General features: G+C 46.4%; 2 protein-coding genes across 2 annotated transcripts; one reads left to right on the top strand and one right to left on the bottom strand.

The window, feature by feature from the left end:
* On the bottom strand, window positions 1-7,265 carry aasdh (aminoadipate-semialdehyde dehydrogenase). Its single transcript, XM_076726398.1, has 14 exons — window positions 6,835-7,265; window positions 6,534-6,654; window positions 5,713-5,981; window positions 5,445-5,637; window positions 5,119-5,360; window positions 4,920-5,026; window positions 4,659-4,831; window positions 3,182-3,500; window positions 2,972-3,084; window positions 2,194-2,881; window positions 1,960-2,123; window positions 1,189-1,314; window positions 970-1,101; window positions 1-440 (listed from the first exon to the last, which is right to left on the bottom strand). The coding sequence occupies exons 1-14, from the start codon at window positions 7,071-7,073 to the stop codon at window positions 33-35; spliced, it is 3,294 nt and encodes a 1,097-aa protein (XP_076582513.1). The 5' UTR covers window positions 7,074-7,265; the 3' UTR covers window positions 1-32.
* A 1,459-nt stretch (window positions 7,266-8,724) lies between these two features.
* Window positions 8,725-11,210, top strand: LOC143318610 (uncharacterized). Its single transcript, XM_076727039.1, has 7 exons — window positions 8,725-8,771; window positions 8,880-8,913; window positions 9,011-9,036; window positions 9,117-9,201; window positions 9,307-10,800; window positions 10,956-10,998; window positions 11,090-11,210. The coding sequence occupies exons 1-7, from the start codon at window positions 8,730-8,732 to the stop codon at window positions 11,100-11,102; spliced, it is 1,737 nt and encodes a 578-aa protein (XP_076583154.1). The 5' UTR covers window positions 8,725-8,729; the 3' UTR covers window positions 11,103-11,210.
* The last annotated feature ends 260 nt before the right edge of the window (window positions 11,211-11,470 follow it).

Here is an 11,470-nt window from a genome sequence, read left to right as displayed (position 1 = left end):
ACCCTGAACTTTAATCAGAGTTTATTATAAAATCAGTGCAAAAATACGTTTTCGTCTTTGACAGCCAGCTTCAAACAATACACAAAGTCATTGCGGCACCCGACAACGAGGGAGCGTCCCCACACCACAGGGGATGAAAACAGCTCCCCAGGCAGAGCGAATGAGGCCAGCATTCGTCCATCTTGTCCATCCAGGATCCACACGCTGCCGTCTGTGGAGGCCAGGGCCACCAGAATCCCCCTCCTGCCCACAACCGAGCCAGCAAACACACACGGAGCGGAGAACACCTTCCCCGTGGTCTGGAAGCTCCAAACCAAAGAGCCGTCGGCACAGTTCAGACAGTACAGGCAGCCGTCATGTGACCCACACAGAACCCTCTGCTGGTCCGGTGTGACACACGGAGACGAGAAGACGGGTCCTTTGGTTAAAAACTGCCAAACCTGCAGAATGAAGCAAGCGTTTCAGTATTACAGTATTTTAAAAAAGCCTTGGCTGAATCTGTAAAAGTTGTAAAATGTGAGTCCCACAAGGGAGGAGCAGGAAACGTTCGGTTAGCGTTAGCAGTAACTGAATACAGCAGAGTGAACAGTGAGGCTGACATCAGTGAGGTTAAATTACAAACAGGAACGCTGGATTACACACTGCATCATGTCCTATCAGTCCCTTTGTGTGTGTGTGTGTGTGTGTGTGTGTGTGTCTGTGTGTGTGAAGACAGTGTGAATCCAGCCCAGGAGTGGCGGACTCCGCCACCAACAATGAAAAGTACTACATCGAGATTTTGCACTGTCAATCAAATCTGGTTTACATTTATGTTTGTAGGACTTTTCAGCTTTTCTACCCAGCTTAAAACATCAGATCCAATAAGACACATCACCTTGATGAAGCAGTCAGAATCGTTAGATGATTCCATTTTTAACGAGTCATTTGTGACGTAACGTGGTGCACGGTGGAGAAAAAGCTGCTTCTCACCAGCTTGCCCGTGTCGCTGAAGCAGCAGATGTTTCCGTCCACCGAGCCGATCACCACGTGACCACAGGAGCCGTTCGGGGATGAGAAGAACGGGACGTCCCTGTGGAGCGACCACAGGACGTCTCCAGTGTCCTGAGAAAGTCAAGCACACGTCAGAACGTCCCTCGGCGGACAAAATGACTCAATAATTGACTGAAGTTTGGTCTTTTCCTTACTCACAGGGTTGAGGCAGAGCAGGTGACCCCCCAGTGAAGCTGCGTACAGCTGCCTGAGTGAAGTGTGGAGGTAGGGGGAGGAAAACACAGCCCCACCCCCACAGTGACGCCTCCAGACACACTGCTGCACCTAGAAACACAGAACACACACATATTACCTTGATTTATCTCCACAACAACAAACAGCTTACTCAATAGAATCGATCAATCGATTTATTAGTACGTTCTCTGGTTTTCTTTTATCTGGTTCACTTCACAAAAACGTATCACGCTGAATCATTCAACATATGCGATGCTTGATGTGTTGTTTGTTGTGCTGCCATATGAGAGCAGTGCAGAGAAAACACACAACCAAACCTGCGATGTTTGATTTCAAAATAAAAGCTTTAAAGTTGAAAATAAAAGCGTATTGTCCTTGTCTTGGCAGTGCTGAATGTGACACCCCCGCAATGTTTTCAGAATAATTCCAGTCTTTGTATCTCTTCGTGTTAAATGCATTCACCTTAAGGGCTGCAACGATTATTTTCATTATCAATTCATCGTTTAGACTATTAAAAATACAAAAGTTGTGAAAAATGCTCATTGTAATTTCCCAGAGCCCAAACAGACGTCTTCAAAAACCCCAAAACCCGTCATTTACTGTCATAAATGACAAAGAAAAGCAACGAGAAGCTGGAACCAGCTAATGTTGGACATGTTTGCTTGAAAAATGACTGAAACGATGAATTGATTATCGATTTTCTTTCGATTGAGTAATTCTTGCAGCTCTGCTCACCTTTGGGTTCAGGGCGTAAACATGGCCGTCATGTGATCCCACCATCACCAGACCAGTGAGGGGATCCACAGCAGGACAGCTCTTCACGGCGTCCCCCGTCTCAAACATCCACCGGGTCTTTCCGGACGCGGCGCACAAGAAATATACACCGCCGTCATAGCAGCCTGGAAAAAAACAAAAATGAATCCTGCAGGCCAATGACACAAATATTTGATCTGGAGAGCAGACACTGACCGATAACCACGAGGCTCCCGCAGCGAGACACTGCAGCCGACGCTTCGATCCTGTCCCCGAGAACTCGCTCCCACAGAAGGCTCCCGGTGGTCAGGTCTAAAGCCTGGATCCTGTGAGAGTGGGAGCCGATGAACACTGTGGTTTGGCCCTCGCCCGGCGTCTGATCCGATCTGTCTCGGACCAGAAGCACCGGGGAGGCGTCCACACACCTGCCTGTGTCTGAGGACCAGCTCAGGCTGAGGCCCAGAGCGTCACCTCCTCGTTCCTCATCAGGATCCTTTGCATCAGCCTGGAGGTTTCTATCTGTCTCAGGAGTCCTGATTTTCATCTCTATCACCTCCCCTGCTCGTCTTATAACTCTGACGGCCCGCGTCTCCTCTGCTGCTGCAGACTCTCGCCGTTCTCTCTTTGCTGGCGCCGCAGACGGAGCGTTCGCGTGACGTTTCTTGGCCCCGGGCAGCGATGGCACGCTGTTCTCAAGCAGCATCGGCAGCGTCACTCTCGTGATGTGGCGCAGCACGTCGGAGAAGGTCCCGTCAAGAACAGCCTCCAAAAGCTCTGGCGAGGTCACTCCCACCGCGGCGTGGATGTCTTCGCAGAGGTGCAGCGCCTTCAGAGAATCTCCTCCGCTCAACAGGAAGCTGGATTCCTCATTAACGCCCACATCTTCAGGAAGGCCCAGAGCTTTCTGTTGATGGGTGAGTGGAGTATGAACATGTTCAGGCAGCAAACTGAAGCAGGAAGTGTTTAAATATGGAGTTATGCTGCGGTGGAATACCTGCCACAAGGACTGAAGAGTCTGCTTTAGTTTGCTGACGTCTCCCCGCGAGGACTCTACACACTGTCTCTGCCTTTGGTATATTTTCACAAGCGCCTCCATGTCCACTTTACCTGCCGTAAAAAAAAAAAAAAAAAAAACAGACATAAGAACAACTCACACTGTGAACGAACGCGTCTCTGCTCAGGTCTGACTGTGTCTGATGCTCACCATGAGGGGTCAGGCATAAGGCCGGGACCAGCACCAGCGCGTCGGGAACGCTGTGAGCCGGCAGCACCAGAGACAGCTGGCTCAGGATGAGTCTGCTGAGACCTCCGTCTGCACCGCCCGTCTCCTCCTGGTGGTGCCTCACGGCGGAGGGAGGGTCCTCCCGACGCTCAGCCGTTTGTTCCTCTTGCTCCTGCACAGACGCAAGACGAGAAGCTGCAGTCTGGTGTCCAGATGTGGACGCCACGACGAAGGCGAGCAGTCGAGAGCCTTCGTGCAGACCGACGGCACAGGCCTCCACCTGAGGCTGACTCAGTATGAGCTGGAGGAGCAGAGGCACAGCATTAATACTCCACCTTCTCCGGAAACATGGAAAGCTTACTGTGTTTACAGTCAGTTAAAACCTCCTACCTCCACAAAAACAGCTCTTGTGTTTTCTTGTGTTTTGTACACAGCATTACATGACGGCCATCGACTCCGAGTCAATGCTAATGTTGTTTTGTGTCTGCTGGATGTTTAGGTTTGTCCAGAACTTAATGAGGTGATAATATGTTAATATGGAGTTTACAGCGTGCTATGCTGCCCTCAAGTGGCCGAGAAATGAACTATCCCTTTGATTTCACTTCAGGATGGCACAGCTCTGCAGGTCAGAGTTGGAAACATTAATTACGCTACTTCTGGCAAAAAACTAGAAATCTGACTAATTTCAAATTAAATGACAAAACTACAGTTACTGAAATTTAAATAGGCTTGTTACTTTTGTCTTACTTGAAAATAGCGGACAGTTGCAGAAGGTAGCAGTCAAACGCAGCCTCAGATTTTGATCTAACGTCGCCTCATCTTAGTGTTTAATTACTTACTTAATTATTTGGAGCTTGGCAAACATTTACATTCAGCATCATGAGAGTTTTCTTCTTCCAAATCCTACTGTCCAACCAAGACAATGCAAAAGTATCTTACAGGTTGGAAGGCTAGTCACTGCTGCCCTCTGGTGGTGGACAGTATTAATAACTCCCAGCACTACAGTGATAGTGGGTACAATGAGAGATCAGTTGTTCCACACTGCACCACAGCATCACTAAAATAACAAAGCTGTGCCTTCATCAATAACAGAAGAATGATACATTATAGGCCCTAATATAACAATAAGTGAAGGAGACAGTTTTCATAATAACTAATAACTTTTATATACGCTAATTGGTAAAGTAATCCAATCATTTTAGAGAGAAGTAACTAATTACTAACTTTCAGTAACTTGCACAACACAGCTCTAACTGAGGAACATCTACAAGCATTGAAACCTTAAAGATTTTCACCTTTCAACAGCGATATCTACATCAGCACTGATGTGTGTATTTTGATGCTGTTTCATCCGAATTGTGTTAAATTTGTTGTTTCTTTTCTAGACACATAAAATACTTAAAGGTAAAGATAACATTTAGTTGTGGCAAAATACAGTGCATACATAAAAACATCGTACCTGCTGCAAGCTGTCCAAGTTCACCCTCTTCCCGTGGCGTTTAATGAGCCGGTCTTTCCGTCCCAGGTAGCACAGCTGTGCGTCTTTAACGCTCACCCAGTCTCCAGTGGCTCTCATCGTCCCGGGGATGACAGCCTCCTCATCGTCCAGGAGACACACTCTGTCCTCTCCTCCTGCACCGAAGATCAGAAGCGTTTGTGTGGATTTTATTCCCCGACATCACATTTACGTGTACTCTTCTGCCAGTGAGATATTTCTCACCTATGAACACCTGTCCTTCACCCTCTGTAAGAATGCGGCCATCTTCATCTCTGACTTCCACCACTGTGTCCATCAGAGGAGTCCCGAGAGGCACAGCAGACAACGTGCTGAAAGGAACGTCGTGTCAAATAAAGCTGCATGGACGGCAGCTTGTTTCACACGTAGATTTAAGAAACCTTTTTACACAGTGTACACTCACGTGTCGTTCGACTGCAGCACAGACTCTGGTATCTTGTACGAGCAGGCCCAGCAGGACACCTCAGTAATACCGTAGATGTTGTAAATGTGGGTTTTGTTGCCTTCGTGTCTCCAGCTCCTCAGCAGAGCTGGCGAGGGGCAGGCCTCTCCGCCCAGAGCCAACACCCGCAGTGAGGAGCCAGACGACAGCACTTCCTGTTTTAGGATACGCTGCCCGAAGCGGACGAGCAGTGTCGGCGTGACCTGCACAAAAAAGAAAAAAAAAAAAACACATTATAGTGACAGAAAAGTCTTCAGGACTGAACACAGTTTCCTGAACACACTTGCCTGCAGCACAGTGGTCTTGTGATGCTTGAACAACAGTCGAGCCAGTCGACCGGGCATTTTCTTGATCACAGAAGGGACGATGAGGAGCTGAGCCCCAGATGATAAGGCCAGGAATACATCCACCACAGAGGGGTCAAAGGTTAAGGGCGAGGCGAGGAAAACCACGTCATCAGCGCTCATCTGGAACAAAGATCTGAGCCAAGAGAGGAGCAGGTTTTGAGTCTGCATCCAAATAACAGCATTTCAGACAAACACAGATAAACCTCACCTCAGATGCAGTATATTGGGGAGTATACACATGTGTGGCACCCTCACAATCTTTGGAAGGCCAGTTGTTCCAGATGTGTGCAGCACATATGCCAAGTCTGTGCGTCCAGCCTCCTTCGACACCTCAGCTGCATCACAGACAGAAGCGCCACTCGCTCGTTTGTGCTCAGCGACTGGTAGCAGGTGGATTTGTATCAGGGTTAGCTTGAACTTGGGCAACACCACACAAACCTCCACAGATACGTGTTCGGCGAGAGCTGCCTGGAATCGCTTGATGAAAGGAGGAAAGAAAATGAATGTGAATATTCCTACAAAGCAAACATTCGTCAGATCCCTCATTCATGTTAATACTGTAAAAAATAAAAAAATAAAAAAATAAAGTCAACTGTCGTGTAAAAGCTTTGAGTGTGATTGACAGGAAACACTATAAAGGGCAATTTTCAGGCTTTAAGAATCAATCACTGGATATTTCTATCAGGGTGACCATGAACCTGCTTTAATAAAACATAAACACAAATAAAATGATAAATAAAATGCATATGAATGTTTTTTAATTATTATTTTTTTTAATTAATTGCATATTTGTGAGGGAATTCTTTACCACTAAAAGATAATAATAACAGCTGTAGTGGGTCATTTTGTGGCCCTGTCTTTTTGGGTTAAAATGTATTTTTAAGGTGTTTATTATTTTAGCTCATACTGTGCTCACATTGTGCATATTCCTGACAGAAACAGTACTACAGAATGACAGATTATTATCATATGTAGCACAGAGTCATCACCACTGTTGGATTTATACTGATTTAATATGAACTAATGAACCTGCAGGATGTCAGTCTTCACTGCACAGAACTTGAGGCCACACTGCTTCATGACCCTGGCAGAGAGGAGTCCTGGAGCTTCTGGGTCCAGGGGAACATAAGCAGCAGGTGTCTGCAGGATCCTGCACACAACACCGGATCATTTATTGTCCTTTATCACTCATCCACGAACACAATGCTCATTTGATATGGCACTGAAATTTTAAGTTGTTTAAGCCACACGCTCACATATAAACTAGTCAGATTCTGTTTTTTGTTTGTTTGTTTGTTTGTTTGTTTGTTTGTTTTTACAGCGAACTCACCCCAGAATCCACACAGGTATGAACAAATCATCACAACAGTACAGTCCAATCACGCCGTTATTAGGAAAGCAGTTCTCCCGTAGAGTAGCAGACAGTTCATTGGACAGCTCAACCAGATCCCGGTACAGCAGGGACACCGGGCTCCCCGACACTGACCCGCCGTCATATGTCACAGCCGCTCTGCCGGAGTGCAGAGAGGCAGCGGCGGCTACGAGCTCCTGCAGCGTCCGAGCAGCCATACTGGGGAGCGGTCCACGGACGACACGCTCATTCTCTGGGGGCTCCGACTCTGGACGAAAACGTACAAGTCATATTTTAATTCGTATATGGTTCAATACAGAGAAGTGACGGTTTATTTACATCCAGCCAGACCGCAGACGTACGCGGGAGACTCACGTTAGTCATATTGTTTGTCGCACGAAGATGACGTTACAGAAAAAGGACGTCCCAATTATGGCCATTTCAAATGCCTCTGTAATACTTGCTTCCCCCAAAATCATGGGGATTCGGATCGTATGACTCCGATCATTTCCGAGGCTGATCGTTCTTTTTATTTTAATAATACACAAATCAAAAACTCAGTATTACAGATTGGCGGGAATAGGTTGCGTGTTTCGAGCATGTGTTTCATCTGGCGACGAGTTGGTGTCGACTTAATGTTGTTGCAGATCATCATGTTGACATAATAATTTAGAAACATAAAGTGTAATGATTGTTGACACAATTTTTTAAACTTTGTTATTCAGACACGTATGTAACTCTGCTATCAAAAATTCAAACTTTGGTATTTGTTTTTTCAAAGACATTTTGACTATCTATTGAAATATTCAAATATGCTGTTTCGGAAGAAATAATTTCCTGGCAGCAGTGAAGGCACCACATGCTTCCTGTCCAATCATCGGTCTCTATTTTGTGACGAAAGAGTTTTGAACTTAAAGCGCCGTTTGTTTTAGATCAGTTAGCCTGCGACTTTCACCATCAACCACATCAAGAAAACGTATTTTATATGCAACATGGAAACGATGAAGCAATTCCGTGTCAATAGCCTCAACTTCCAAAAATCACTGGATCGAATCATAGACAAGGTATGTTAATGAGGCGACGGCGGTACGGAACAGTTAGCATGAAGTGAAAGTAGCTAACGTTAGCTTAAGCTAACTTAAAAGTTAAACTATGAAGCTGGGATAAAACGAGATTGCTTACCTCCGCATTTGTTTTCAACAGTATTCAAAGCTTCAATACCAAGACGGGGCGATAGAGGTGGACCTCGCCAATATAAATGATCGAAGTAAGTTATTACTTTTTTTTCCTACTAGTGGTTTAATGCAAGGGACTGTCGCCGTTACATCGCATTGACGTTAGCTACCAGGAAACGTCACAGGACAGAAATAAAGAGACCATTTAAAAATAAATGCGATGAACTGTTACTGAACAACGTTTGAGCACAATTGATGTTTAAGATGTAGTCCATTTTTTTTAGTGCTGAAATAATTCAGTGCATGATTAGTGTATCTAAGGGCGTGCGTTTCTTTTCAACACTGGGGGGACACGGATCAGGCGGGCGGTGTTAAGGCCTCTGAGGCATTTTGTGGTGTTCAAATACTCTGTAGATCAGCTGTTCTCATTAGCCACACATATAGGCCTGATTTATGGCATGTGGCCCTTTTTATATCAGGTTTTACAATTTTTGTTTTGGTTGAATGGCAATTTAAGATTTGAGATTTTGTGGACAATTTCTCCACTTTTTGGAATTACTGAGACAAATTCACTAAACAAAGATGAAAAATGTACGTTTCTGTTTCCGTCTCCGCCGTTCAGTAGTTGTCGTGTGTCCTGATCTCACTGTGTCTCTTTTCTGTCTTGACCGCTTGTATGATGAAGTGATGGATCACTTCATGAAGCAGTCAAAAATGGAGCTGAGCAAGCTGGAATCAAAGGTTTGGATCGCTGTGAACATACTCACAAAATGCAGAGGGAGTCCTCAGTGAATTCAGATATAAAATATATGTACAGCCATTATAATCGAATGTTTTTCCTCTTCTCAGAGCCTGACAGATTTGGGGGAGGAGTCACTGAGAGGTAAGTATCCATGATGTGAAACTAGAGTAGAGATTTACAGATGTTTAAAAATTGTATATTTATTAATGTGATTACTTTGATACTTCTTCCACCGCAGCCCAGGATACCACAAGAGACTCTGAGGTAATGCACTGTATGTATTTCACCTGTTCTGTCTTGAATATCAAGTATAAATTTAATTCATTATGGTTTCTTTTCAACAGTTTGACTTCACACATCAAGCGAGAGAAGCTGATGAGACTTGTGTTTCTACAGTTTCCTCTACCCAATTTTCTGTGGAGGATGATGGTGAGACCACGAGGGCAGTAAGCAAACTTTTCAAACAGAACACAGCCAGACAATCTATTGTGTAATTTTAGGTGACCCTCCTTTTCTCCTTTTTGTGCCCTACAGGGATTTCTAGTAGTGACACGACTCAGCTGGCCGCAAGCTTTTTGGATGAGGGTCAGAGGAGCCTTTCTGAGGCAGAGCTCCAGCCCGAGGACCAGGACGAGGAACTGGAAATGTCTCTGAGAAGTCACGGCAGCTCTTTGGTGGAGCTCTACCCCGGCATGATCAGTCGACTCGGCAGGGCCTGGCGTCGGCAGCAAGTCTCAGAGGCCGCTGGCTCGGTGCTGAGGAGGTACCGCAGATGGCGACAACAACCAAGCAGAGGCTACGTCAACAACACCTTCATCGTCCCGCTGAGACACAATAGCACAAAAAAGATGAACAAGACGCGGTTCAAGGAGAATTCGGGTAGCTCTATGAAAATTCAGCTCATGGGGACTGATACTACCCCTCAGTCTCCCTCGCAGAAGGTGACCAGTCTGCAGGATTGGCAAGCACAGCAGCAGTCTCCTGGGAGGGTTAGAGGTTTGCTGGCAAAAGAGCAGCACCAGCCAATCTTCGTCATTGACCTCTCTGGTTCCCCTGACTCCTCTAAACCAAAGGAGGCCTCGCTGAACAAGACCTTCAATGTGTCCCAGCTGGGAGACCAGCTCTCCACTAACGCCGTCAGTCCTTCACGGTCTTTCTGTCCCACCGCAAAAGCGTACTTGGACCAGCCTCTCAGGGCTAAAAGACTTTCTTTCACTGCACACTCACTGCAAACCACTGCAATTAAAGAGAGACCAGACATCTACGGCTCCCCAGTCAGGCAGAGTCCCTTAAAAGCGAGGATGACCAGCTTCAGTAGATCACCTCATGCCTCTTCCAGAAGCCCCAAAACACATTCTGTGGAAAGCTTTTCCAGAGAGCCTTTGAGGTCCAGATTAATGTCCACTTCCCTCCACTCCCCGCCAGCTGTGCCACTGAGGGTGCTTAACCATCCAGATGCCCGCCATTCCCTCCAGCTTCCCCAGCTGCCTTCACCTCAGTCAGCTGCAGCAGCAGGTCGTCCCAGACTCCGGCGGCACCTTTCCTTCGACTCCTCGCTGCCTTCGAACCGTGTCTCCTGCTCGCCAAAGAAGCTTGACGAGGAATTTCTAAAACTCTACCACAGGTTTGTCTGCCAGAGCAAATCATCTTCCTTTAATGGGCCTCCCTGCCGTCTTTGTGAAACAAGGTTCGAGACCAGTAAGGGCCACTCTTCCTCAGCTCTGGCCGCCCTCGCTCTGTCGCCCCACCGCTCCCTACTGAGGAAGCGCCACAGGGAGTTAAGCTGGAACAACCACCCCCGGTCCAAACGCTCCAGGGATGACTACTGCACATCCTCCCCAGGGTCCAAATGCCATGGGAATGAGATGCTGAGGCGCCGCCTCTCTCTGTCTGAATATGAGCAGTCTCATGATGGCCTCTGCTTCAGCCCCAGTAAACACAGCATGTTTCAAAGGTTCAGCTCTCAGCAGCGCTCAGCAGGTGCACATCAGGAAACTTCGATGAGTCGGGGCTGTGACGTGTCTGTAGGTGAGTTTTCTGGCCCGGGTGAGCCTCCTCTATAAAACACTGGATGACACTCCAGAAGTCCTTATTCATGTCTGCTGTTAAATGTAGCCGTTTGTGTCAGTGCCGAATCCTTTCATCCCCAATTCCTTTATTCATGATTAAATTTCATTCAACAGGAGCTTCACTTGAGAACAGAATGGCCAACAGCATCTCCCCGAGGTGATTATAATGAATTTCCTTTGTTCAGTATTGGCCTCCCAGCATTCCCGTGTTCTCATAATCACCCTCTCTTCTTCCCCAACATGTGCAGAAAATGGTGGTGAACAGGGATTACGCCGGCCTGCCCGACAGACGTCCTAAACGAAGCATCACTGTTAAATATCATGAAAGAAATGTCACTGAAAGGACTGCAGCAGCGTGAGGTCTCAAATATGAATAACACAAAGACCAAACAGGCGACAGTGGAAGCATGTACGACGTTCAGCCGGTGCAGAGTAAGTTAATCGTTTGCTAAACTGCATTTTAAAGCTCTCTGTGGTCCATCCCAGTGCTCCTGTTTTAGATTATTAGATTAGTATTTTTTTAAAAGGACTGTTAAACCATCACTTTGTGTTATTATGTTTCACTCTTTGTGTTCTTACTCATGGTTTGTGCTGTGGTGCATAATTATAAGTTAACACAGCTTCATCTT

The sequence above is a fragment of the Chaetodon auriga genome, chromosome 3 (assembly GCF_051107435.1).
Source record: "Chaetodon auriga isolate fChaAug3 chromosome 3, fChaAug3.hap1, whole genome shotgun sequence".
NCBI lineage: Eukaryota > Metazoa > Chordata > Actinopteri > Chaetodontiformes > Chaetodontidae > Chaetodon > Chaetodon auriga.
Note: the sequence above shows the minus strand (reverse complement) of the source record. Positions and strands in the feature narration are given on the sequence as shown.

Bases quoted from the DNA above. Each gene is read 5' to 3' on its own strand.
- LOC143318610 (XM_076727039.1), top strand. From the start codon at position 8,730: ATGAAGCAGTCAAAAATGGAGCTGAGCAAGCTGGAATCAAAG. The intron at 8,914-9,010 runs GTAAGTATCCAT...CTTCCACCGCAG, and splicing joins GGGGGAGGAGTCACTGAGAG to CCCAGGATACCACAAGAGAC. The intron at 10,801-10,955 runs GTGAGTTTTCTG...TTCATTCAACAG, and splicing joins GGGCTGTGACGTGTCTGTAG to GAGCTTCACTTGAGAACAGA.
- aasdh (XM_076726398.1), bottom strand. From the start codon at position 7,073: ATGGCTGCTCGGACGCTGCAGGAGCTCGTAGCCGCCGCTGCCTCTCTG. The intron at 4,832-4,919 runs GTGAGAAATATC...TCTTCGGTGCAG, and splicing joins TGAAGGACAGGTGTTCATAG to GAGGAGAGGACAGAGTGTGT. The intron at 3,501-4,658 runs GTACGATGTTTT...CTGCTCCTCCAG, and splicing joins ACTTGGACAGCTTGCAGCAG to CTCATACTGAGTCAGCCTCA.